Source organism: Dromiciops gliroides, chromosome 4, assembly GCF_019393635.1.
Source record: "Dromiciops gliroides isolate mDroGli1 chromosome 4, mDroGli1.pri, whole genome shotgun sequence".
Lineage (NCBI taxonomy): Eukaryota > Metazoa > Chordata > Mammalia > Microbiotheria > Microbiotheriidae > Dromiciops > Dromiciops gliroides.
In genome coordinates, this window is record NC_057864.1 from 99,856,694 (window position 1) to 99,884,294 (window position 27,601).

The 27,601-nt window shown below is 42.8% G+C and overlaps 1 protein-coding gene across 1 annotated transcript in view; it reads right to left on the minus strand.

Annotated features, from left to right (window-relative positions):
- Positions 1 to 16,514, minus strand: part of LMOD1 (leiomodin 1) — a 75,300-nt gene extending 58,786 nt beyond the window's left edge. The window contains exon 1 of the mRNA XM_044005406.1: positions 16,037 to 16,514. Coding sequence (XP_043861341.1) covers positions 16,037 to 16,297 — 261 coding nt within the window. The 5' untranslated portion in view covers positions 16,298 to 16,514. The remainder of the gene's footprint in view (positions 1 to 16,036) is intronic.
- Between the last annotated feature and the right edge of the window lie 11,087 nt (positions 16,515 to 27,601).

The window sequence follows — 27,601 nt, forward strand, 5'->3', positions numbered from 1 at the left end:
TTGGCATCCTAAGCCTTTGCTTGGTGGACTGGACAGGGGTGGACCCAACCTGTGGGCTTGCATTGGGATCTAAAGTTAATGATGTTAGAATCTGAAGCAGTCTGTGAAGCTCCTCTACTAGGGAGGGTTGGAGAAAGGCCTTTCTATTCCTAGATGTTTATAAACAGCTTTCTTAGTAACCCAGGCTGTCCTTTCTGTAGCAGGCCCTGGGGACATTTGAAGTCGAGCTCCAAACCAGGCTTTCCTTCTACTGGCTTGTGCTGAGGAAGGAGTTTGAAAACGAGGAGAATATACGAGATCTGAAACTTGGCCTCCTGTTGCTGTGCAGTGTTACCAACTGCCCAAATCAGTCAACGCATGCTCCTGGAGTCTTAAATAAATTAGGCAGAGACTCAGAGAAATCAGGGGCAAAACAGCCAACAAACACGCTTCACCATCTTCCCTCAATCACCTCCTTTAAAATCTTTCTCATTAGCAGGAAAACAAGAGGCATAATGTCATAGTCAGCAAAAATACTGAATGAAGGGCAATTATCAGGCACAAAAATTGATGAGAAAACGCATGCCCTCCTGGTCCCATCGATGCATTCCTTTCAGGACCTCCATTTTGCAGAAGACAAGGCAATCTCTTCCACATCCTTGGTCCCAACTTCTTATTATTACATATTTGCCAGGATCAGAACCCCTGACTTTCTATGGCCTCCCCAGTTTACCTATGCTAAGATTCACTTGGCATTGGAATGGACTATCCAAGTTAGAAGTAATAGATAGATATAATAAGCCACATTTGTACCGTGCAATAAGGATTAAAAAGCCCTTTCCTCAAAGCAAACTAGTGAGGTAAACAGTGCAAGTCTTATTATTTCCATTTCACAGATGAAGAAACTGAGGGAGGGCCAAAGGAGTATGGGTCTTAACCAGTGTTGCCTGTGGTGAAGCTGGGACAAGAATACAGGTCTCCTGACACCTAATCAGTCCCACATTCTTTCCACCATACAGCATTTAAACCTCATGACTTAGGTTTTCCAGTTTCAGACCCATTTTTGCCTTCTTTTTATCACTTAGACTTGTGCCTGGGGGACAGCCAGAGAAAATGACCACAGCCAAAAGATGGAGCATCTTGTTTGCTGAACAGCCAGGACCCTAATGTCACTGCATCAAAGAGCACTTGTCAAGGAGTGAGGCATAAAAAGATGAGAAAGATAGAGGGAGCTAGGTTGGGAAGAGCTTTGAATGCCAAACAGAGCATTTTGTATTTGCTCCTGGAGGTAATAGGGAGCCAACAGAGTTTATTGAGTAGTGGGGGGCCTGACATGATCATATGTGCACTTTAGGAAAAGCACTTTGGTGACTGAATGGAGGATGGACTGGAATGAGGAAGAGACTTGAGAAAGGCAGCCCCACCAGCAGGTTACTACACTAGTCCAGGTGTGAGGTGATGAGGGCTTGTACTTCAAGCTTGTAGGGCTTGTAGGAGGGGGAAAGGGGGCTTAATTGAAAGATGCTGCCAAGGTGAAATTGACAGGCTTTGGCAAGAGCTTGGATATGGAGAATATGGAAGAGATAGTGAAGAATGGAAAATGACTCCTAGGTTGTGATCCTGAGGGTATGGGAGGATGATGATGCCCTCAACAGTAAGAGGGAAGGGAAGATGGGGAGAGGGGATTTAAGGAGAAAGATGATGAGTTCTCTATTGATAGATATCCAATCTGTGGTGTCTGAAAGACAGTTGGAGACATGAGATTGTAGGTCAGTGGAAGGATTGGAGCAGGAAAGATAGATTTGAGAATCATCAATATAGAGATGGCAATTAAATCCATGGGTGCTGATGAAATCACCAAGTGAAATGATTCACCCAGGGGTCTCACAGCTAATCAGTATCTTAGGTCACACTTGAACTTAGGTCTTCCTAACTCCAAGCCTAGAACTCTATCCACTATACCCCCAAACTGCTTCTAACAAATACCTAAATGTGGGGAAACCAGTTCAATCTACTTTCATCCCATCAAGGTCAGACTTCTGAGTTAGCCTAGTGTTAAAAAAAGCATAAATGGGGCAGCTAGGTGGTACAGTGAATAAAGCACTGGCCCTGGATTTAGGAGGACCTGAGTTCAAATATGACCTCAGATACTTGACACTTACTAGCTGTGTGACCCTGGGCAAGTCACTTAACCCTCATTGCCTTGCAAGAAACAAAACAAAGGCATATATATACATATACATATATATATATATATATGATAACTGCCATCACAAATTAAAATCTTTTGAAGAATATTGCTTATTTTCAAGTAATTTGCACACTACCATATGAAAAAGATAAATGCTACAGATATATGTCTTAGCAGTTGGGGGTCTGGGGAAGCAGCCTATGAAAATGGTCCATCAAGATTCCAAGACTAGTTTTATAGGAGAATTTGAGGAGCAACAAGGTATCCTGACCATATCAAGAACATTCTTATCGATGGCATAGATAACTAAGTGAGATCTGTTTTTGATAAATGTTGTGAGAATCAGAGTGCCACCCCCTGCTGAGAAAGACATTGTGAGAACCAGGGCAGTGCTGCCCTGAGGAGAAAACATGTGACTAGCATCCAGAAGTTACATCTATTCATAGAATTGTTATATCTATTCATAGAACCGCCTGTAAGTCATGTCAATCAATGCTACCAGCCAATTAGCTTGGAGCTGTGTGTAGGGCCTGCACCTGGGAGGCCCGCAGGGAGCTTCTGCTCAAGAAAACGGGATCTTTCTTTCTGTTGAAGGTCGAGGTAGGATCAGCAGGTGCAGGGTAGCTAGGTTTCCTTCTCTTCTTCTTCTTTTTTTTTTGTTGTTGTTTTTTGTTGGAGGGGAGCAGGGCAATGAGGGTTAAGTGACTTGCCCAGGGTTACACAGCTAGTAAGTGTCAAGTGTTTGAGGCCAGATTTGAACTCAGGTACTCCTGAATCCAGGGCTGGAGCTTTATCCACTGCGCCACCTAGCTGCCCCTTGCTAGGTTTCCTTCTGAAATACACATGTTCTTCTCTCTTTTGTTAACTTTGAAATACATTAATAAATGCTTAATGCCCCAAATTCTGGTACTATGAGCTTCTAATTTAAGGTGAACACACAATAGATTTTTAATCATAGCAATTAGATTTTTGTTTTGTTTTGTTTTTTTAGTGAGGCAATAGGGGTTAAGTGACTTGCCCAGGGTCACACAGCTAGTAAGTGCCAAGTGTCTGAGGTCAGATTTGAACTCAGGTCCTCCTGACTCCAGGGCCAGTGCTCTATCCACTGCGCCATCTAGCTGCACGCAATTAGATTTTAAACTCACAATGTCATGGTGCTTTCTAATGAATAGAAAGTTAACATTCCTAAACAAAACTACAACCTAGAACTGGAGAATAAAAATCTCAATTAGATTTAAAGGGGCAGGAGCCTGCTCACTGACACCAGCTCAGGAGAGCTAATTGTTAAACTTTCAGTGTGAGCCTTTATTTTGTTGTTGTTTTAGTCATAATTAGTTGTGTCCAACTCTTCATGACTCCTTTGGGGTTTTCTTGGAGTAATTTGCCACTTCCTTCTCCAGCTCATTTTATAGATGAAGAAACTAAGGTAAACACAGTTAAGTGACTTGCCCAGGGTCACCCAGCTACTAAGTGTCTGAGGCCAGATTTGAACACAGGAAGATAAGCCTTCCTGATTCCAGGCCCAGTACTCTTTCCACTATGCCACCAAGCTGCATTTACATCTAAGAAGTAAGCAAAGGCTACAAAATCAGGGCTTTATTTATTTTGTTGATTGTATAGACTTAAGAAAGTGGTGAAGAAAAAGTTAATAATGCCAATTCAATTTAAAAGTATGGCAAGCACTTTTTTTTTCTTTTGGAGAGCCAGTTGTTTAATCAGCACACCACTAGTTAGGGTCACCCCAAGCCGTCAACTTTAGTGACATTGATGACCCTTTCAAATTCTTGGAATACCAGTCAAACAGTCAGCAAGCATTTACCCACTATGTATAACACAATGAATATCAACACAATAACAAGAGAGTATCTACCCCCTCAAGAACCTTACATCTTTCTAGGGAAATAAAACATATGTATATAAGATATAAAAAACTAATAGGGGGCACTAATAATTAGAGGAGTCAGAAAAACCCTCTAGAAGGAAGTATAAATTTGAGCTAAGCTTGAAGAGTAATACTTGCTAAGAAGCTTGATGTCCATGCCCACTGATGCAGAGCTTCCACCTCTAAAAATATGCCCCAAGGAGACTAAAGAGAGAAAGAAAGGCTCCATGTACACCTAAGTACTCAGAGCAGCACTTTTTTTTTTAAGTAGCAAAGAACTGGAAATAAAGTAGAAGGCCATTGATTCAAGAAGAGCTAAATAAACTGCATTACATAAATATAAATGGAATATTCCTTTGCTGCCACTATAGTGAATCCAAAGACTTCACTGAACTGATGCAGAAAGAAGTAAGGAGAACCAGGAAAACAATGTGCACAGTGACCAGAGCAGTATAAATGGACAGAACAATGATAATCACAAAGAACCAAACACTATGCAATTATAATAACCAGGCTTGACTTCAGAGTCATAATATTTGTAATATACCATATACAATAATTGTGCCTTCCTCTTTTTGTTGAAGAGGCAGCAAACCATGGGTGTGGAATATCAGACACTCACTCAGACTTGTTTATTGACCTGGTTACTTTTGCTGAACTGCTTTTTCCCCCCTCTTTTTCATTCTTTATTCTTTCATTCTCTGGGGAGGGGAGGAGGGAGAGATATATTTGGAAATGAAGGTGATGTAAAAGCAAATGATTTCAATAACAGTTTTTAAAAAGAACTTATTTTGAGCCAAAATCCTCTCAGAAAGAAGAATGATGAGAATGAACAGGACAAAAAAGGATGGAAGATGTTGAGCCAGAACACGATTTTGTGTTCTACCCATAAAGTACAAGAGAAAAACAAAGGGCCTGATCTCAGTGGGCTGGGCAGCCCTGAGTCACTGACTCCTTACTGACTCTCCCCTCTCCCTTCTAGAGAATTGCTGGAGAATTCTCTGTAATCTTTCTTCTTAAGATGTTAATGATCAGGTATATGTTTTTCCTTTCACTAAGGTGCCTGTCTCTCTGATGGCTCATGACAGCATGGAGGGCACTCTGAATTCTTGAAGGCTATGCCAAAAAATAAGAACAAATTCTAAGGATTAAATTCAACAGACATTTATTTGTTGTTCAGTTGTATCCAACTGTTTGGATTTTATTCTAAAGGCACCTAAATGGCACAGTAGTTAGAGTGCTGGGCTTGGAGTCAGGAAGACTCATCTTTGTGAGTTCAGGCACTGACTAGCTGTATGACTCTGGGCAAGTCACTTCTTTAAGCTCATTTCCCTTTTTGCCTCACTTTCCTCATCTGTAAAATGAGCTTAAAAAGCAAATGGCAAACCACTTCAGTAGCTTTGCCAAGAAAACCTCAAATTGGGGGTGGGGTGAAGCTAGGTAGCACAGTGGATAAAGCACTGGCCCTGGATTCAGGAAGACCTGAGTTCAAATCCAGCCTCAGACACTTGACACTAGCTGTGTGACCTTGGGCAAGTCACTTAACCCTCATCACTCTGCCCAAAAAAACAAAACAAAACAAAACCTTCTTACTTTACAAAAAAAAAGGAAAGGAAAGGAAAGAAAAGAAAAGAAAACCTCAAATGGGGTCACAAAGAATCAGATGTGACCAAAAAAGACTGAACAACAAAAAAGGGAACTCTTAAAATTTTTTGACCTGTGCATTGATGTAGTTAAACCTGTGTCTAAAAAGGTTATTTTATTTTATTTTTTTGCAGGGCAATGAGGGTTAAGTGATTTGCCCAAGGTCATACCACTAGTAAGTGTCAAATGTCTGAGGTCAGATTTGAACTCAGGTCCTCCTGAATCCAAAGCCAGTGTTTTATCCCCTGAGCCACCTAGCTGCCCCCTATTTTGGTAGCCATGTGGAGGCTGAATTGGAGAGGGAAGCAGGGAAACCAATTAGGAAGCTATTTTAATAGTCCAGGCAAAGAGTGCTAAGGGCATGGTGTAAGTTCATGGTCATGTGAGCGGAGAGAAGTGGACAGTTGGGGGAGACTTCTCTATGCCTTCCTTTTTCTGCCCATGTCTTAGAGTCCCAGAATCCTTTGTCAGAGACCAGGACAACACCCGAATACCAAATATGCTTTCATTGATATGATGCTTCTGTTCTCCCTTACCCAAGTTGTATCTCACTCCCAAAGTGGATGAGCAACCTGCCAGGTATTTGCAGTAATAAATGGAGTACAAAAAGAACAAGTGCCTTCTCTCTCTCTCTCTTTTTTTTTTTTTTTTTTTGGTGAGGCAATTGGGGTTAAGTGACTTGCCCAGGGTCACTCAGCTAGTAAGTGTTAAGTGTCTGAGGTCGGATTTGAACTCAGGTCCTCCTGAATCCAGGGCCAGTGCTCTATCCACTGCGCCACCTAGCTGCCCCTAGGTGCCTTCTCAATAACTGGGGGAGGGAGAGGGAGAGAATTTAGAACTGACAATAAAAGAAATTTGAATTTAGAACTGTGAAAAAAAAGAAAGGGAATGTGTAAAGTCATACATCTCTTCTCTGTTTATGGTGTGCAGACTCTCTGGGCTCAGCCTTTCAGGGTGTCCCCCTAAAAGGTCCTCATGTCTCTACCTTCACAGTCAGCTAAGTCAAGGATGGGGGCCTCATGACTCAGGCAGGAGGAGATCAAAGATGGCTTTAAGAGTGGGACAGCAACTAGTTATGTGTCAGGAAAGGAAGAATGTTCTGAGGGGAAAGAGGAGAGAGAGAAGTGTTTAAAAATTCAGTGAATTTGGGGGAGGAGGGAGAAAACCCCACACCACAAACCCCACAAAAACATTGAAAAAACATATGGGAGGATGAAGGAAGAAAAAAAAGAAATTTACATGATAATTTTGTTGGATATGTGAAAGGAACAACAATTTTCACATAGTAGATTTGCAATTTCATGTGGCAATCATCTTTTTTATTGTAGTATGTTATGGAAATGTTTGTTTTATTCCTCAAATTAAAAATAAAATTTAATCATAAAAATAAAAAGAAATAAATCATAAGAAAAATACAATGGAGATAAAGAAGGGTGGGAAAGGGAAAGGATGCTTTGAGAATGTAGATGATATACAAAAATATCAGTAGAAATGTGCTTTTAAATAAGGAAGATGAGTAATTTATGTCATGAAAAAAAAGGGGAAATAGAGAGGCATGAAGGAAGACATTGCAGAATCAGACCCTGGAGTAGAGAAAAAGAAAGAATTCCCCCATACAAGTCCGACATCCTGTTCGTGCACATCTCAGTTCTGCCCATATGACTTATACTTATGCGTGCATGGCAACAGTGGCTTCCTCACTGGTAAGCCATTTCACATTCACAAAATGCTATGTGATTCCATGAGGCAGCGAGGTTCAAATCTGGCCTCAGACACTTACTAGCTGTGTGATCCTGAGCAAGTCACTTAGCCCCGTCTGACTCAGTTTCCTCATCTGTCAAATGAGCTGGAGGAGGAAATGGAAAACCACTCCAGTATCTTTGTTAAGAAAACCCCAAATGGGGTCATGTAGAGTCAGACATGACTGAAATGACTGAACAACAACAACAAATGTATAATTGCATATGACTGTCCTGCCATCCTCACACTCTCCAGGTCTGAGGAAGAAGGTGAATATCTTCATTTCTTTTGTACAGATAAGGAAATGCTAGCATATGTGACCTTGGGCAAGTCATGTAATTTCACTAGACTCCAGTTTCCTCTTCTGTAAAATGAGGGTGTGTGACTCAAAGGTCTCTGAGGTCCTCTCTAACTCTGGATCTATGACCCAGTACAGATAGGAGAATGCTTGAGACAGGGAGGATGAGGAAGAACGAAGCTCTAATTTGGTGTTTCAGTTTTGCCCCTCAGTTCTGAGCACAGTCCAACCACCCCAGAGGACCCTTTACAGGCTCATCCCTTTCCAAAGTTCCAACAGCTCCCAGGTGGAGGAAGATGGTCATGTTTGGGATGAGAGAAATAGGTTATTTCCTCTTCTCTCCCACCCTAACCCCCCAACTTTCAAGCTCAACAGAAAGTTGAATCAACCTACCTCAAGTTACACGGCAAGTCAAGGGCTACAATGGCCTGTACCAGAATTCCAAAGCACCTTATCCACACATCCTTAAAAAGCAATGTCAGGGGGCAGCTAGGTGGTGCAGTGGTTAAAGCACTGGCCCTGGATTCAGAAGGACCTGAGTTCAAATCCAGCCTCAGACACCTGACACTTACTAGCTGTGTGACCCTGAGCAAGTCACTTAACCACCATTGCCCCACTAAAAACAAACAAAAAAAAGCAATGTCAGTTGCTTTTTAAAAGTATGAGTACAAATTTCAGGCTTGAGGGAATAATTTAGAAGTCCCCACCCCTGATTGCAGTTTTCTCTTCATCAGGTCAGCAGGCACCCTCACCTCCCCTGCCCTTTTCACCCTGGCTCAGGGGCTATTTTGAGTGTCTAACATTCGGGGCTAATCTCCTTAAGCAAGGAGTCGTGCTGCCCAGTGCTATCCTGGTCCGGCCCAGCTCTCCTCAAAGGGCATTTTCAGGCTTAGTGTTGCAGGCTCCTGGCCTTCCCTCATTCCTCCAGTGCCGGCTAAAGAGAATATAATCACGAGGCATGTGATGGGGGTTGGTGGTACAGCCAGGGCCTTGATCAGACGAAGTCATGTATTTAAACCACTGTGCAAACCTTACAGAATTATCCTTGTGTCAGTTGTGATGCTGATGGTGATGAGAATGACTGCTGGACTATATATATAGAATACCCATAGAGCCTCTCATGGAACCCATGAGCCCTCAGGGAATGGCAGCAGCTGGAAATTGGGTCTCTCTCAGGAGACAATCTAACAGAGGCTCCCCAGCTGCCTCTGCCCTCCATCCCGCTTTGCTGTCCCTGCTCCTGGCCAAAGACTGGTGCTAATCCCCATCCCTTGGCAATGCCAAGGCAGAGGAAAGGAATGGCAGGATTTTCTTCAGTGCCCAGGGAAGGAAAGAGAAGGCACAAATCAGTTAGGTGGGATCTGATTCCTGCAACCCGACCCAAGGCCACCGGTATCACAGAGCCATCTTTCAAAAGGCCAAGGGACTTGATCTGGGATCAAAAGAGAGGAACTGAAAAGTCTGCACTGGCTCCAGGGTCAGGCCACCAGGACAGACATTTCCCTGATGGTCTGTCGGTAGGATGGTCCATTGGTTTTGGAAGTGGCTTCACCTCTACCCCTCCACTTCCATGATCCCTGCCAACATCATGTAAAGCATAACCAATCCCAGAAATACTCTTCTAAAGGGCTCTGCTCACACTGATAACAATTTAACAAATTCAATTCAATGGAGACAGATTGTGAGGCAGCTGGGTGGTATAGCAAATAGAGCACTGATTTGGAGCCAGGAAGACCTGAGTTCAAATTCTGCCTCAGCTACTTACTGGCCGTGTGACCTGGGGCAAGTAATTTTAAAAAATATATATCTGTGCCTCAGTTTCCTCATTTGTAAAATGAGGGCGTTCTACTCAATGGCTTCCAAAAACATTTCCAGCTCTAAATCTATTATCATAATAAGTACCTGCTCTGTGAGGACACCATGGTAGACATGGTAGATAAAAAAGATAGCTATGATCTAAGTCCTGCCTTCAAGGAGTTTACAGTCTAACAGGGGGAGATAAGGTATACCCACATATCTCAGAAAGTTTCCTGTCCAATTGAGAAAAGATAATCCAATCCCAGTGTTGGCCAGCAATTCCCAAGGACCCAGATATAGGTAATTTCCAGCTATAGTAATAGCAAAGGCAGCATAGTATAAAGGCTGGTGTCCTGGACTTGAAATCAGAAAGATCTGGGTTCAAATCCCCCATCTGACTCTTATTTGCTGCCAAACTGTTGGCAAGTCACTTATTATTTTTCACTTATTTGTGAATCAAAATCTCATCATTTGTAAAATGGAGAAAACAATACCTGTATTACCCTTATCTGAAAAGAAATCCCCACAATAATGTTCATGAGGTTGTTGCAAGACTAAATGAGATGATAGATACAGTGTTGTTATTGTTCAGTTGTTTCAGTCATGTACAACTCTTTGGGACCCTATTTGGAGTTTTCTTGGCAAAGATACTAGAGAGATTTGCCATTTTCTTCTCCAGTTCATTTTATACATGAGGAAACTAAAGCCAACAGGGTTAAGTGATTTGTCCAGGTTCACACAGCTAGTAAGTGTCTGAGGTCACATTTGAATTCAGGTCTTCCTGACTACAGACCTGGGTGCTCTAGTCACTTCATCTCCTACCTGCCCCGTATATACAAAGTGCTGTATAAATGTCAGGTATGTTAAGTGAACCAAATCCCAGGACTCCTTTCTGTCAATATCTCAAGATTCATTCTTCCTCACATTTGGTTCCTAGCAAAACATACTCCTTCCCTTCAGGGATGTACTGGGATCTCCTTTCATGGTGATCATTCAGATTGGACAGGGTTAGATCCTTCTTGACTAGGAATTCTTAACTTTCTTGTGTGTCATGGATTCCTCGGGCAGTCTGATGAAGCCTAAGGACTCCTTCTCAAAATAAGGTTTTCAAGTACATAAAATAAAATTAATAGAACTCCAAAGGAAGTCAATTATATTGACGTTGAAAAGTTGTTAAACTACTTTTAAAAAATTTTATGGCCGGGGGCAGCTAGGTGGCACAGTGGACAAAGCACTGGCCCTGGATTCAGGAGGAACTGAGTTCAAATCCAACCTCAGACACTTGATGCTTGCTAGATGTGTGACCCTGGGCAAGTCACTTAACCCTCATTGCCTCACCAAAAAAAAAAAAAAGTGTGCCAAGCACACAACAAGTGCTTAATAAAAGCTAGTTGACTCACCCAGGTAAAGAATACCAGTCTAGAATTTTACTAGAAAAAGGGGGAAAAATATGTCATCTGGGGTCCTTTAGCATGGAGAAATACATAGTTATTAACTGAGAGCTTAGCAGCTACTTAGCCAGAAGAGTCGGTTAGACAGAAACTAAATTTCTGTGTTATTCTGCTGACCCAACCTGGCTCAGAGAAGAAATGAGAAGGGACACCACTCTCCTCTCCTCTAAGAGGTAGGTGACTACGGATGTGATGCCTTACATATGTTGTCGCATATGATCAATGTGTTAATTGGTTTTGTTGAACTTTTTTTTAAAAGTTTTTTATGGCCTGTGGGATTGGACAAGGAGGAGGGAGAGATGAATAGGGGAAAAGCAAATGCATTGTTGCAACATTTTTTTTTTTTGGTGCAACTTTTTAAAAAAAGAAAAATTGGTAGGAAACTGCCAGATTCCCTGCATTGTTAATTATGCTTGTCTGCAAACTACTGTCTTCTCCTGTCAAGTAATTTGTCTTGATTACTTATCCATCAATTAACATTTTTTAAATACCTCCTATGTACCAGGTCGCTACTTGCATTATGTTCACATCATGAATTGAAAACTGGTTTGTGGGCATGGGTTTTTTGTTTGTTTTGGGGTTTTTTTGTGGGGCAATAAGGGTTAAGTGACTTGCCCAGGGTCACACAGCTAGTAAGTGTCAAGTGTCTGAGGCTGGATTTGAACTCAGGTCCTCCTGAATCCAGGGCCAGTGCTTTATCCACTGTGCCACCTAGTTGCCCCTCTATCTATTTTTAACATTCATTTAAAAAAAAAGAGTTCCAAAATCTCTCTGTGAGCATGTTATTTGCTGCCTGCTGTGGTGCCAAAATTGCTAGTTATTCCTCTGGGTCCTTTTCCTCATTAAACAAAGTTCATCATGGGAGTTAGGGGGGTAGATGACATAAACACTAGAAAATTCTTTCATTTTGGAGTTTTGCATTGTGTTCCACTTGTCCCTCTATAGTCTTTTCTGTCTATGGCAACCAGAAATCAATTAATCAATCAACCAATCAACAAGCATTTGTTGAGTGTCTTCTATGGGTATCAAAAGGAAGAGGAAACCCCCATACTTTCCTATTCTCTGCATCTCTGCTACACTGATACTGCTGTGATGGACATCCTTTTTTCTCCCATGTCAGCATGCTTCCTTGTAACTGTTCTCAAGGGTATTGATTTGTCTCTCCCTTAGATTATAAAGTTCCAATGAGGAGTAGCTTCATCTTCAGAGCTCCCAAGTGAGTTTATGTTATCCCTCCATATGAAAGGGATGAACAATAATGATTTGCCAAATAAGTGGCAATCACTGGTATGTAGTAAAGTACTCCTGAGGTTAGGCATGGTGTGTGTAGGGATGGATGAGTGGGGTGAGGAAGAGACAGATTATCACTAACATAGGCTACATAAGCAAGATAGTGGGGAAGACAATGGCCACCAAGCTCATCTATGGCTAGCCATGTTTGCCTGGTGGTGAATATGATCACTGGTTTCATTGGAGAAGCAAGGTATGCATAGCCTCCAAGAAAAGTACATGGAGGGAGCAGGGCTGGATAGGAAGGTAGAGCTGTATATCTGTCTCTTTCTTATTCTAGAAACATCTTCTCTGTTGAATTTAATTGACTAGATTCCACCATGGTGCCAATGAGGCCAATATTAGAAATATCAGTCTCCATACAGTCAAACTTGCCCAAGGAAGGTTCTGTCCCCTGGCCGCAGAACATACTACCAGCCTCAAACAAAGTTATGTCCTTGGTTGATGTAGATATCACAACTCAAGCCCTCTCCTCGCAAAACAATTCAGAATGTATCTTTTTATTTGTTTTTTTGTTTGTTTGTTTTTTGCGCGGCAATGGGGGTTAAGTGACTTGCCCAGGGTCACACAGCTAGTAAGTGTCAAGTGTCTGAGGCTGGATTTGAACTCAGGTACTCCTAAATCCAAGGCCGGTGCTTTATCCACTGCACCACCTAGCTGCCCCCCAGAATGTATCTTTTTTATATAAAACGGGCATAGAACATGAATATGTCTCCCAGCATTCTGTAGATGGTTGGTGGGGCTAGAAAATAGGAGAATGAAAGAGAAGACAAGGTGCTCATGGTGGACAAAATTTCCAGAAGGAAAGACTGTTGTGAATTTCAATCTTCATTCTTGCCATCAAAGCCAAACTCTTTTGCCTAAAACTTCAGGAGCATCTATGGAACCCTTTCTTTATGAGTAGATGACAGACAGAAATGGAGGGGCACAGCCATATTGAATAAAAAAAATGAGCAGGGCCAGTCCCCAAAGGGCAGGGAGTCTGAAATCAGGATGGAGAAGGGGGGGGGATGGGACATAGAAAAGCATCAATAACTTCAGGTCTGTTTCATTTTATTCTTCATGTTTCCTGACAACTGTCTTTGGGTTATCAGGCACCAGAAATTCTCTGCTGAGAAGAGTTGGGATAAGACAAGATAGATGCTCACAGAATCGGCAGTACTATACCATCTAAGACCTCTCTGGGTACTTTAGGTTCCCCTCAGTCTTGGGACTTCCTGGCATAGTCAAAAATATGGAGAGTAGAGAAGCCAGGATAGAGGTACCCCGATCCCACTCCTGTAACCCCTCTTTGTGTATAGTCCCCTCTCCTGGTTCATAATCACCAGTCTCTTACTGCAGACACATTTGGGCTATTGTTATGTTGTTCTTCCTGTGTCACTGGACTCAAGACAACTGGCTTCTCAGGCTATCAACTCCTAAAGGGTAGGAGTTGTATGCATGTAAATATAACGTATACAGGATTCAGCACAATGCAAACAGATATAGTTATTCCTTCCACTTTGCAACTTTCCCCACCATGGTTTTGATATATCTCAGGTCAGCATAAGAAATTAAATGGGAATTTGGGGGGGAGGTTACAGAAATTGCAGACAACACATGAAGCAGATGACACAGAAAAAGCTTAGAAACTCAGAAATGCATAGAATATATATATAGTATTGTATAATATCAACCCAAATTTTACAAAAAGGTACTATAGGGGCAGCTAGGTGGCGCAGTGGATAGAGCACCGGCCCTGGAGTCAGGAGGATCTGAGTTCAAATCCTGCCTCAGACACAACAGTTACTAGCTGTGTGACCCTGGGCAAGTCACTTAACCCCCAATTGCCTCACACACACACAAAAAAGTACTATAAACAAAAAAAAAAGAACAAAATTGAAACTTCTTCTCTGGTACAATACGAAGGCCAAAAGATTTTATATGGGTTTCCTAGATCATGAGGGAGCTGCACCCCTAACTCCTGCATTGTGAAAGGAATAACTGTAGATAGATAGATAGATAGATAGATAGATAGATAGATAGATAGATAGATAGATAGATAGATAGATAGAGATAGAGATAGAGATATATATGCAGGATAACTGTATATGTGTGTATATATGTAATGTGTATAATTTATATGTGTATAGGTGTGTATACACACACATGTGTGTGTGTTTTATCTCCCCAGCAAAATATAGGCTCCTTGGGCAGTGATTGGTTTTGGTTTTGTCTATCTGCAGCACCTAGCACAATTTGTCAAGCACATAATAGATGCTCATTGGATTGTGCAGTGATGTTGGATGGTATCATTTGCTCTGTAGGCATAAACAAGGGTATTTCAAGTTCTTCCTCAGTCTCTCTGGTTGGAAAGGAGAGATAACAGTCAAGAACTCTTGCAGAAAGGTATAATTAATGATAATCTCCAAGAGCACTGACCAATTAAGAGTTGGGTACTAGGGGCAGCTAGATGGCATAGTGGATAAAGCACCAGTCCTGGATTCAAGAGGACCTGAGTTCAAATCCGGCCTCAGATACTTGACACTTACTAGCTGTGTGACCCTGGGCAAGTCACTTAACCCTTATTGCCCCGCCAAAAAAAAAGGGGGGGGGTTGAGTACTTGCTAAATAATGGAAAGAACTAGTATAACCAGATAAGACAATTTTCCTACCCAAACACATCTGTTCTCACTGTTTGGCACAGACTGAAGGAATCAACACAAGTTATATTCTCTTGGATGATATAATGCATCTTAAACCATTTTCTGGGGGACCCACACGTGTGCTATAATATGAAGAAATCTCATGTACTGGAACCCCAGAAACAATGAAGATTCCTGTGCTCCCAGCCAAAGCAGAGTGTAGATCCTGTATAAGCAAACTCCTGACGTAAGCAAATGTTTTGGAGACATTGTTCTTCCTATCTCCCTTTCTCCAACACATACTACATAGGACAAAGTGTGTGTGTGTGTGGGGAGAGTGCCACCTGTAAGGGGGGGGGGGTCGCATCTGGTATTCGAAAGGAATGGAAGTTTGGGTGGAGCCACAGAGAGAGAAGGGATGTTCGACAAGAGCTCCTTCCTCCAGAGAAGGGGATGGAGAAACATCCTCCCAAGAGAGTGAATTTGAAGCCCAACCAAGTTTAAGGTTAAACCCAGCTGGGTCCTCTACTGGCCCCACCTTCTTCCATTGCTTCTGGAGTCTGTGCCTGCCAACTGAACCTCATGAAGTGATTGATTTGAGTGCCAAGATGAGACCCAAGCACCAGGTTAACCAAAGCGCCTAGTATTTAAGAAATGCACGTCTACCTGCAAGCTTTAGTTGGAGATGGCAAGAAGATGCCGGCACCACTCCCTGTTCTCTTATCTCTACACTCAACGGGATGGAAAAAGATATGGCAAAGTAAGTGTTTGGGGGAGCAAGGTGGAGTCAAGTTAAGAACTAATACTTAATGTGTCCATACAGCCGTCAGTCCGTGCTCCAGACAGACCTTCAGTGCCTACTGAAATTGTGGGACGGATGAAGGTACTCACGACACACAAATGCTTGGGAATAATGAACCAAGGTTAAGAGGCTCACAAGGGCACGCTGGTTCAGTAGCCACTGTAAGGTTATGAGAGATGAAGTCCTTTGCTACCTTTCCTTTTCAGTGATCCTGATTCCCCCACGAAGAAATTCACCAGCTCTGTTGCCAAGCCCCCAGTCCTGTTAGTGCTGTTAGAAGTGACTAGATCCACAAGTACTTTCCGCCCACCCCCTGCTCCCGCAGCGCTTTCACTTACATCCATTGACATCTCCCTCTGGATGAGTTTCTTGGTCTCTTTCTCACAAAAATTGAGCATGGCTTCACGGTTGTACAAGCCTGTGGACTGCTTGTCCGTCTGGTTCCTCTGCCGGAGCCCCACGGGAATACTCCCATCTGGATCCACCACATCCAGCTCCTTCTCCAACTCCTCCATCTCCTCCGGAGACAGCGTAGACAGCAAGCTGTCGATATCAGGATCTTCGCTCACCTGCCTGCGGTACTTGGCTACCTTGGACATCTTGAAGAGATGGGGCTCAGCTCAAAGCGCTGTGTGCGAGTGTATGGAGGAGGGCGGGGGGCTCTGGGCTGCTGGGTGAGCAGGTGGAGGGGCTCGGTTTGGAAGTTTGGAGGAGGGAGAATGGGCTTGGGTGGGAGCAACTCCTCAGACTGGATAAGCGAGTGACTCCTTTCCCCTCCCTTGATGCAGGTGCTGAAGTGTTAAATCGAAGCAGCCTCCCTTCTGCCCCGGGGGATAATGGTTATAAAGAGAAGACCCCGCTGGTGTAAGAGTTGACCAATAAGAGTCGAGAGCTGCACAGCCCCCATCCGAGGAGCCAATCGTAGGAGCCTGCAGGCGGGTCTGCCTCCCTGTCAGAGCTGTTTGAAACTTGAGGACATTCCAGGGAATCTTGGAGCCGCTGCATGACCAAATTTAGTACGGAGCGTTTAGCCTTTTAAAGACAAGGGGGGCTGCGCAATGAGAAAAGATACAAAAATGCACGAGCTGGCAGCCCTCGGCGAAGGGGCAAGAGGAGGCAGTGGCGAGCGCACAGGGCGGCCAAGCAGCCAGGGGCGTCCAGGGCCAGCTCCCATCCCCATCACCAAACACTGGTGTCACCCCCGGACTGAGCTCACTCTTTTGACTCCTTTCTACTCTATTTGGTCATGGGCTGGGTGATCCCACGATGTTTACAGCCAGACAAAGATGGGAGTGGGGACATAGCACGTTTGCTTTCTTTCCCTAAAGTGTCATCAGCTCCTGGCCAAAGGGAATCTGGCTCCCTCCGGGGCTCCGGACCACCCTACCCTCGGTCAAAAGGAATCAACAACTCTTCTCCTGGTATTTGACAGAAGCAGGTCCCTCTGGGTGATTACAGTGGGGGGTTGTGTGAGGCATCCAGGAAAAACCTAAAAGGCTGGCAAGGAAGTGTATGAGGCGCCCAGACCTGAATGCATAGCGAAGTTTGCAAAACTCTTCTGTTTTCATCTACATCTTCCTCCCTGGATGCAGGGGCTTCCAGATAGTTTTCCCTTGTATGTATGAGGAAGTAAGTCACTGCAAAGGACAGGCTCTCTGACACACCCCAAGGGAACCTTAATGTGTCTGTCTTCAGGGAAATGCAGTTCTGAGCTGTTAGTAGATACCATACTGCCCTAGGGTTGGTATGTTCCATAGAAGAGCTTTCGGCTCCTCATCAATCATGTTTCCTTAGGCCAGTCACAGAGACATACAATCTCCCTTCTCCCTTCTCAGACTCCCTTCTCAAAGCCTGGGTGTCACCCATCAAGAGAAACTTTGATTTTTTTTTTCCTGGCTTCTTGCCTTCCCAAGTCAGAGGAAGACTGTCACAACGTTGTCAGCATTTGCCAAGTGCACAGAGGGATCAGAACTTAAAAATCGGCCCTGGGATTTAAAAGACAGTCTCACTTTTATAGCAATGTGTCAGAGGAGGTAGGCAGTCAACATGCAATTTATTACACCCTTACAAGGTACCAAGCATTGTGGATATAGAGAAAAGCAAAAAAGAAGCTGCCCTTGAGGACCTTTGAAAATGAGAGAGAGAACATGTAAATAACTAGCTATGAAAGAGATACACAAAGAGTAGATAGAGGGTAATCTGAGAGGGGAAGGCACTAGCATGTGGAGGAACCTGGAAAGACCACCTCCAGAAGGTGGGGTTTGAGCTAAGTCTTGAAGAAAGCCAGAGAAACTAAGAGACAGAATTGAAAGGACAAAATAATCCAGGCATGGGCTTGGACAATGCAAAAGCATGGATAAAAGATGCAGTGTTGGGGGCAGCTAAGTGGCGCAGTGGATAAAGTACCAGCCCTGCATTCAGGAGGACCTGAGTTCAAATCCGGCCTCAGATACTAGACATTTACTAGCTGTGTGACCCCGGGCAAGTCACTTAACCCTCATTGCCCCACCAAAAAAAAAAAAAAAGATGCAGTGTCCTATTGGAGAAACAGTAAGTAGCCAGTGCAGCTGAAGCATCGAGTGTGTAGCAAGGGGTAAGGTATAAAAAAGACTGAAAAGCTAGGAGGAGGCTGGGGTTATGAGAAATTTGAAATGCCAAATGGAGAAGTTTGTATTTGATCCTGGAGGTAACAGGGAGCCACTAAAGCCCACTGAGTAGAGAGAGACATGGGCAGACCTACACTTCAGAAAAATCACCTTGGTGGTTGCCTGTAGGGTAGATTGAACTGGGGATCTGAACCAGGGATAGAAGGCTACTTATTAGAAAGCTTCTGACCTAGGTTAGATGAGGCGATGAGGGGTTGAACTTGAGTAGCATCTAGACAAGTGAAGAAAAGCAACTATATATGAGAAGTGTTGTGAAGATAGAAACAAGATCTGGACACAGTTTGGATGGCTGTGAGAGTTAAGAGAGAGTGAGAGGGGCAGCTCGGTGGTGAAGTGGATAAAGCACCAGCCCTGGATTCAGGAGGACCTGAGTTCAAATCCGACATCAGACACAGACACTTACTGGATGTGTGACCCTGGGCAAGTCACTTAAACCCCATTGCCCCGCAAAAATAAAATAAAATAAAGATAGTTACTTAAAAAAATGAGAGAGTGAAAAGTCAAGGATGAGACCAAGGTCATATGGCTGGGTAACTGGGAGGATGGATGGTGGTGCCCTGTACAGCAATAGGAAAGTCTGGAAAAGGGGCAAATTTGGGAGAAAAGATGTAGCCTGTTTTAGACCTATGACGGGAGAGCAGGAATAGAAGGGGTGGCTGAACTACAGGGCATTTTACTGCTTTGGGTTCCAGAAAGCTGAACTTTTTTATATGCTTCTATTTATTTCACACTCCCATCAGCTGGTCCCCAACCCATGTGTCCACTTCTACCCCGTAATTGTCTTGCTCTTTCTTTCTCTCACCCCTACCACAAAGTCACCTAATGCTTCTTCACTTATGTTTGTCTTCTTGTCTCTCAAACCCATGTTACACATGGTGCCAACATTTCACAATCAAAGAATCTCAGGATTGGAAGGAAGCCCAAAAGCAACTTAGTCCAACCCACACTTGAATAAGAATCTCTATTCCAACATACCTAATGGGTGATCAGCTAGGATCTACATGAGGGCCTCCAGTGAGAGGGACCCACTGACTCCTAAGGAGGCCTGTTCTACAGGGGACACACCAATTGGTAGCAAGGTCTTCCCAACATCAAATCTAAATTTGCTTCTTTGCAACTTCCATTTATTTTCCTAGCTCTGCCTTTAAGAATCAAAAAGAACACACCTCATCCCTCTTCCACACAATAATTCTTTTGAGTATTTAAAACCACTATCATATCTCTCTAAGATCTCATTTTCTAACCAAATGTCCCCATATGATCTTCATATGGCATGGAATCAAGGTCTTTCATCATTCTGGTTGCTTTTCCCTGTATACTCTCAATGTCTTTCCTAAAATGTGCCCAGAACTGGACACGATACTCCCGACATATATAGTCTTACCAGAGCAGGATACGGTGGAACCATCACTTCCTTATTCCATAAGGCTAATAATCTCTTGGGCAGATAGGTGGTTAGAGCACTGAGCTTGGAGTCAGGAAGATGAATTCAAATTTAGCCTCAGACACTTACTAGCTGTTTTAACTCTGTTTGCCTCAGTTTCCTCATCTGTAAAATGAGCTGGAGAAGGAAATGGAAAATCACTACAGTATCTCTGCCAAGAAAACCCAAATAAGGTCATGAAAAGTTGAACACAATTGAACAATAACAATAATCTCTTTTTTCCATATAAATATTTTGTTATTTTCCAGTTACATTTAGAGATAGTTTTCAACATTTGTTTATATAAGATTTCTAGTTTCAAATTTTTCTCCACCCCTTCCCTCCCTCCCCTCTCCCCAAGACAGCAAATAATCTGATATAGGTTCTATATGTACGATCACATTAAACATATTTCTGCATTAGTCATGTAATGAGAGAAGAATCAGAGCAAAAAGGAAAAACTTCAAAAAAGAAAAACAACAACAAAAACAATAGAAATAGTATGGTTCAATCTTCATCCAGATTCAACAGTTCTTTTTTTTTTTCTGGATTTGGAGAGCATTTTCTATGAGTCCTTTGGAACTATCTTGGACCATTCTATTGCTAAGAAGAATCAATTCTATCACAGTTGATCAACACACAATGTTGTTGATACTGTGTACAATGTTCTCCTGGTTCTGCGCATCTCACTCAGCATTAGTTCATGCAAGTCCTTCCAGGTTTCTCTGAAATCTGCCTGCTCATCATTTCTTACAGCACAATAGTATTCCATTACATTCATATACCACAACTTAATAACAATAATCTCTTAAAGCAGTCCAAAACACATCAGCTTTTTTCACAAACATATCAATTCCATTATTGATTTATATTGAATTTTCAGACCACTAACCCCCAGATCTCCACTAAACATAAGCTGAACACTGAATAATTGAAAAACCAGTGAAAGTCTGGGAGAACAGATAATGAAACATCCACCAGCACAGAAGAAGGTGAGGGGAATAGTAGTATAGCAAGATTTAACTCTGGACATCCTCTCCCAACCTTCAGGAACACTAGCAGGTCAGGTCCCCAGAGTGCAATAGACTACATCCCCCCCCATAGAATTCAAGGGGGGGGACCCTTGAAGGGAAGCAGAAGTCTTCTATATTATCAAGTTAAGTCCCCATTCTAGTTCATTCTCCTCAAATTAATCACCAGCAATTACTGCCCTAATATTATTTGCTGTTGGATTTCTCCTTTATATGGATTAATCAATTAATATCAAATAACTTTTAAAAAGCTGGAGAAGGAAATGACAAGCCGCTTCAGTATCTTTGCCAAGAAACTGCAAATAGGGTCACAAAGTGGAACATGACTGAAACATCTCAAGAACAACAAACATTTACTGAAAACGTATAGCCTGGACTGGGCATGCTCTTCTCTCTACATCTTAGTATAAGTGGTATCTATGAGCATTCTTGCTACCACCAAGGTCACTTCTGGAGGCAGGCTAGCCAATAGAAAAGATGCCTCTTTGCTCACAATATGTAGCATCTTGCCTGCCATGTTGACTCACTGCTGAGCTGGATCCCACTGGTTGTTTGGGGCTGTGCTTCTCAATGACCTTGGCTCCTGGAAAACTCTGGTATGGGCACCAGTTCCTATACTTCTGGTGGTTCTTCAGACCTTTTCACAAGTTCACAAGGTTATAGCCTAGCTTATTCCATCTCCAAGATTCATTCACCTAGGAGAAGAAAGAGCAAACACAAAAAGGCAAAAAACAGTGATACCACTTGAGACATTCTAGGCACTCAGTGACCTAGGTGGGGGAGAGAAGGGCCAGAGGCCTCTCTTGCTAACAGGAGACTTAAAGCATGTCTTCCCTCAGTTGCCACCAGGAAAGAAAGAGATTAGTTTGGCCATTTGGGGATCTTTGTAGGAACACTCAGTTCCAGCTCAACAACCAATCAAAAGGCTTTTAACTACACCATTCAGTAGCTAGACCAGGAACAATCACAGAATACGTGTGCAAGCTTTGAAACCGGAGAGCAAACTCCTCCATTGTATATAATTCATGCATTTCCACAAGCAGATTAAACAACTTCTTCTCCCCTTCTCATATTGGCTGGAAACAAGCAGAGCTTAATGTGTATTCTGCCAGTGACTGCACATGTGTAACCTATATCAAATTGCCTGGCTTCTCAATGAGGGAGGGAGAGAGAGGAAGAAGGGACAGAATGTGGACCTCAAACTCTTTAAAAACTGAATGTTTAAATTATTTTTACATGTAATTGGGGGAAAATAAAATATTAAATAAATATTGTTAAATGTGCATTCTGCCAGGACCAAGCCCTCAATGACCTGTCCCCCTATTACCTTGGAATGGAAATATAATGTGTGTGTGTGTGTGTGTGTGTGTGTAGTCAAATTTGTTCATTGTGCCAAATGTTTTTCCTAGGTTGTTTTTCTTTCAATCAGCACTTCTTAAATGATCTCTATGTGCCAGATTCTGGGAATACATATATAAAAGTGAAATCCCTGCCCACAAGGACAGGGATAGAAAATAGGTCTAGGCACATATAAATAGACACAGCATATATACAAGGTAATGGGGAGGGGGAGCCCTAGAAGCTGAGGTTATGGAGAAAGGAAGCATGTAGAATCCAGTTCTTGAGATGAGACTTGAAGGAAACTAGGGATTCTTAGGGCTAGAGTGAGGAAGGAGAGTATTCCAGGAATGGGGAACAATCAGTGTGAAGACACAGTGCGAAGAGTGCTGTGTATCAGGAGAAGGTCTGAACTGGCTAGGCTGTGATTCTGCAAGATGAATAAGAGGCAGTAATGGGTTGTGGCCCGGCTGTAAAGGGCTTCAGTTAAATGCCAAAAGGGTATTTCTATTTGACACTGGAGGTAAGAGGGAGCCAGTAACACTTATTGAGTAGGTGAATGATGTCAGACCTGCCTTTTAAGGTAATCACTTTTAGGTTTTTCCTTTTTGCTCTGATTCTTCTTTCACAGCATGACTAATGCAGAGATGAGTTTAATGTTATGGTACATATATATATAGCCTATATCAGATTGCTTGCTGTCTTGGGGAAGGGGGAGGGAGGGGAGAGAGGGAGAAAAATTTGAAACTAGAAATCATATAAAAACAAATGTTAGGGGGCAGCTAGGTAGCGCAGTGGATAAAGCACTGGCTCTGGATTCAGGAGTACCTGAGTTCAAATCTGGCCTCAGATACTTAACACTTACTAGCTGTGTGACCCTGGGCAAGTCACTTAACCCCAATTGCCTCACTAAAAAAAAAAAATCTTGTTCTGTTTTGAGGGATGCTGCTGGTCTCTTTCCTTGCCCCAATATTGCGGCAATATTGGTCCCCACATGATGCCTGGCACCTTCCATCTCCTCTCTCTCCCTGGGGGTGTCTGTTGCAGCTGGGCTGGCTTTTCTACCCCATAAATGGCAGTTGGTAGGCTTGGCTAGCCCCTTCTTGACAAAGTTTGTCCTCCTTAATGATGGCCACAAAGCTTGGACTGAAAGCAAGGCAAATAGTTTGAGAGATTCTATTATTCCCAAGGCTCTTGGGTTCAGGAATGGTCTCTCCCTCCAAAAAGAGCATCTCAGAAAGGAGTCCAATTCAAGGGAATGAATTAATATGTTAATAGTATTTTAATTACATGTAAAGATAGTTTTCAACATTCATTTTTGTAAGATTTTGAGATCGAAATGCAAGAAAAAATAAACCACAACAAAATGTGAAAATAGTATGCTTCAATCTGCATTCAGACTCCATAGTTCTTTTTCTGGATGTGGAGAGTATTTTCCATCATGAGTCTTTTAGCATTGTCTTGGATCATTGCACTACTGAAAAGAGTTAAGTCTATCACAGTTGAACATCACACAATGTTGCTGTTAATGTGTGCATTGTTCTCTTGGTTTTGCTCATTTCACTCAGCATCAAGTCATGTAAATCTTTCCAGGTCTTTCTGAAATCTGCCTGCTCATCATTTCTTACACACAGTAGTATTCCATTACATACCACAACTTGTTTATCCATTCCCCAATTGAGGTATCCCCTTAATTCCCAATTCTTTGCCATCACAAAAAGAGCAGCTATAAATATTTTTGTACATGTGAGTCCTTTTCTATTTATTTTGATCTCTTTGGGATATAGACCTAGTAGTGGTATTGCTGGGTCAAAGGGTAAGCTCAATTTTATAGCCTTTTGGGCATGGGTTCCAAATTGCTCTCCAGAATACTTAGATCAGTTCACAGCTCCACCAACAATGCATCAGTGTTCCAATTTTCCCCACATTTCCTCCAACATTTGTCATTTTCCTTTTTTGTCATATTAGCCAATTGGATAGGTATGCGGTGGTACCTCAGAGTAGTTTTAATTTGTATTTCTCTAATCAGTAGTGATTGAGAACAGTTTTTCCTATGGCTGTAGATACCACATTTATTCAACCATTGCTGGTAGTTTGGCCAACAGCTGTTGCTGGTTGTGATGAGGAAGATGGGCTTCTTCTCTACAATGATTTCTCCCCTCAGTGATGGTTTCTGGGTTGGGCTAGAAGCACTTCTGGGGGATTGGGAGATGTTACTAATCCTAAGGCTCTTTCTTGTGTTCAGGATCCTGGGGTGTCACCATAAAGGTCTGAGGAGAAATGGTGGACAAGGGGGTGGTTTGACATACTCTGCTGCTTCAGCTATGTTAGTTTGCCTTCCCAATTTCAAATATTTCTCTTCTCCTCAACTTCTGTTCCCATACTGGGGCACTTCAACATACATATTGATATTTCTTCAAACACCTTAACCACTTAGCTCTCAACCTACTGGCTTCCCATGAACTACTCCTCCACCCCACCTCAGTCACACAAAAAGATGGTCATATACTTGATCTTGCCCAGAAATGCACCACCTTCATATTCAAAAACTCTGAAGTGTTCTTATCTGATCTTAATCTATTGTATTGGCTTTCTGGCTCTCCCTTTGCCTTCCCATACTCTTTGTCCACAACAAGACCTCTAATCCCTCTCAGTTCTCTCCCAAGCCATCACTTCTGCACTAATGCCACTCTCTCTTCTTTTCTTCAACTCAACACCATTGGTGAATCAATTCAACTCTACACTCTCTTCTCCTGAATCCCTGACCCCCTTATCATATCAATTATGTCCTGCCATGCCTCAGCCTTGGATCACTCCTACCATCTCCTGCCTTCTCTCCAACATACATGCCACAGAATGAAGGTGGAGAAAAGCACTCAACTGTCTTGACTACAAATTTGTGTTACACAACCTTAACTGGGCCCCCCCCCCCATGCTTGGTGGTCCATCTCCCTTATCGACTTACTATCCCACCCTCCACAGTGGCTCTCCCAAAGCTTTTCATCCTTCCTAAACCCCCCATACCTCCCCCTCCCTACAACCCTCTCAGCAAAGAACCTCATATTTTATGGAAAAAAATCAAGGCCACTCATTATGAGCTCCCTCTTCCTGACCTCATATCACTCAGCTGCCTTTTGCTATTATTTTGTCCTTCATCCCTCTCTCACATGAAAAGGTGGCAGTATTCCTTACCAAGGCGAACCCCTCTTCCTATACAAGTGAACCCGCTCCAGCCCATCTCCTCCAATGATTGCCCCTTCTGTCCCCATTCTCTCACTTAATCTTCAATCTTTTCCTGTCTACTGGCTCATTCCTTATGTCTCCCCCATCCTCAAAAAGACCCTCACTCAATTCCTCCATCTTCACTAATTACTGTCCTCTAACTCTTCTGCCCTTTGTGGCTTAAGTCCTAGAGAAGGCCATCTACAATAGGTGCTTCCACTTTTTCTCCCCCAGTCTGTTCTTCGCCCTCTATAATCTAGCTTCAGACTTCATCATTCCACCAAAACTGCTCTCTCCAAAGTTAGCAATCATCACTTAATCACTAAATTCAATAGTTTCTTCTCAGTTCTCATTCTTCTTGACCTCTCTGTAGCCTTTAACATTGTTGATCACCTTCTGGCTCTTGTCTGCCTTTACGGACTCAGTTCACATTATTATTATTATTATTATTATTATTATTATTATTATTATTATTATTTTGTTGGGGGGGGGCAATGAGGGTTAAGTGACTTGCCCAGGGTCACACAGCTAGTAAGTGTAAAGTGTTTGAGACTGGATTTGAACTCAGGTCCTCCTGAATCCAGGGCTGATGCTTTTATCTAAGTTCACATTATTCACCTTAATATGCTTTACTTTCTGGGCAAACTGGCCTATTTGGTATCCCACAACTTTTTTTTTTTTTTTGGTGAGGTAATTGGGGTTAAGTGACTTGCCCAGGGTCACACAGCTACTGTCAAGTGTCTGAGGTCAGATCTGAACTCAGGTCCTCCTGAATCCAGGGCCAATGCTCCATCCACTGCACCACCTAGCTCCTGTCTCCATGATTTTGCAAGGACCATATCCTCTATGCCTTGAATGCCCTCCCCTTCCCCCCCATCTCTATCTCTTATAATCCCTAGGTTTCTCCAAAGGCCCAACTCAGGGGCCACTTACTATGAAGTATAAAGTTGCTATCTAGCTATACTGTCTAAAATATCTAATGAGTGGTCGCCAATAAATTAGAAGCTTTAGCAAGAGTATTTAAGTATTTATTAAAGAGCATAAGGATCTAATGATCAGAGAGGAAGGTAAAAATCTAACTATTTCTAAGAGACCCCATCATCCGACTTGCCATAGCAAGGTCAGGAACAAAAAGGACCCAATGCTTACTTCTTCCTCCCAGAAGCCTCCTGTGAAACTGGGCACATCCCCTCCACACGATCACACATGGCTCCAAGCTAATTGGCTGGTAGCCTTGATTGACAGTATCCATGAGCAAATGTCACTTCCTGATGCCAAGGAACTGACCTCCCAAGCTACATGGCTAGCCCTCAAGATGCCTTCTCCTCATGGCGGAGCTTTCCTATAGTAACTTCAGCAGGTGGTGTCACTCCAATTGTTACAGAAGAATCTTTCTTGAATCTTCAAGTTGCTTGTGTCTCCTTTCTCAATTATTTTGTATTTTACTGTTTGTTCATGTGTTCTCTCTCCCAGTATGCTGCTAACTCCTTAAGAGCAGAGATTGTATTTAATTTTTGTTTTTCAGACAAAAAGCCTACTATATAGTAGGCTTAATGAATGCTTAATAAATAAATACCTAATTGTTGTTGTTGGATTGAATTATCTCACTTGATCCTCAGGGAGCATCACCTTTGGGATCCCTCTCCAAAACCCCCTAACTAGTAGGTTAGGTCCCTAGGGAGCAGCTGAGCATTCCTCTCCTTAGGATTCTAAGGAGGTAACCTTGACGGGTTTCCTCCTTTGCTAATACTCACACTCCTATTCAGTATGCTTTCACAGTATTGATTATCCCTTTCAGATCAATTAGCTTTTACAAAAGGATATTTACTAAGAAGGCATGACAATGGCAGGCTTTACAAAACATCACCCAATTTGGGGTGCACTCTCCCATATTCACACAGTTGGTCCCTTGGGAAAGGAGGCTCAGACTGAAATCACAAGTGTACTGAGGAAAAAAATAGAGGGAACACATTGGACCAAGGGGAACCTTGAGTTTCTTTCAAAGAGTTCTCACTCAGTTTGTTTCAGCGTGGAGTGTTTGTGATGGGATGACCTTGTTCCATCTGGGCTGGCTCATTATAGAACCCAGTATTTTGGATGATGTGTGAATCTGCTAGGATGGCTCAAACAGGAACTGGCTCCTCACTATAGTCAAGTACTGCTGATGTGGGCTGGAATTTGGGGTCCAATTGATAGTGAGTCGTCCCAAAAGAATTACAAGAC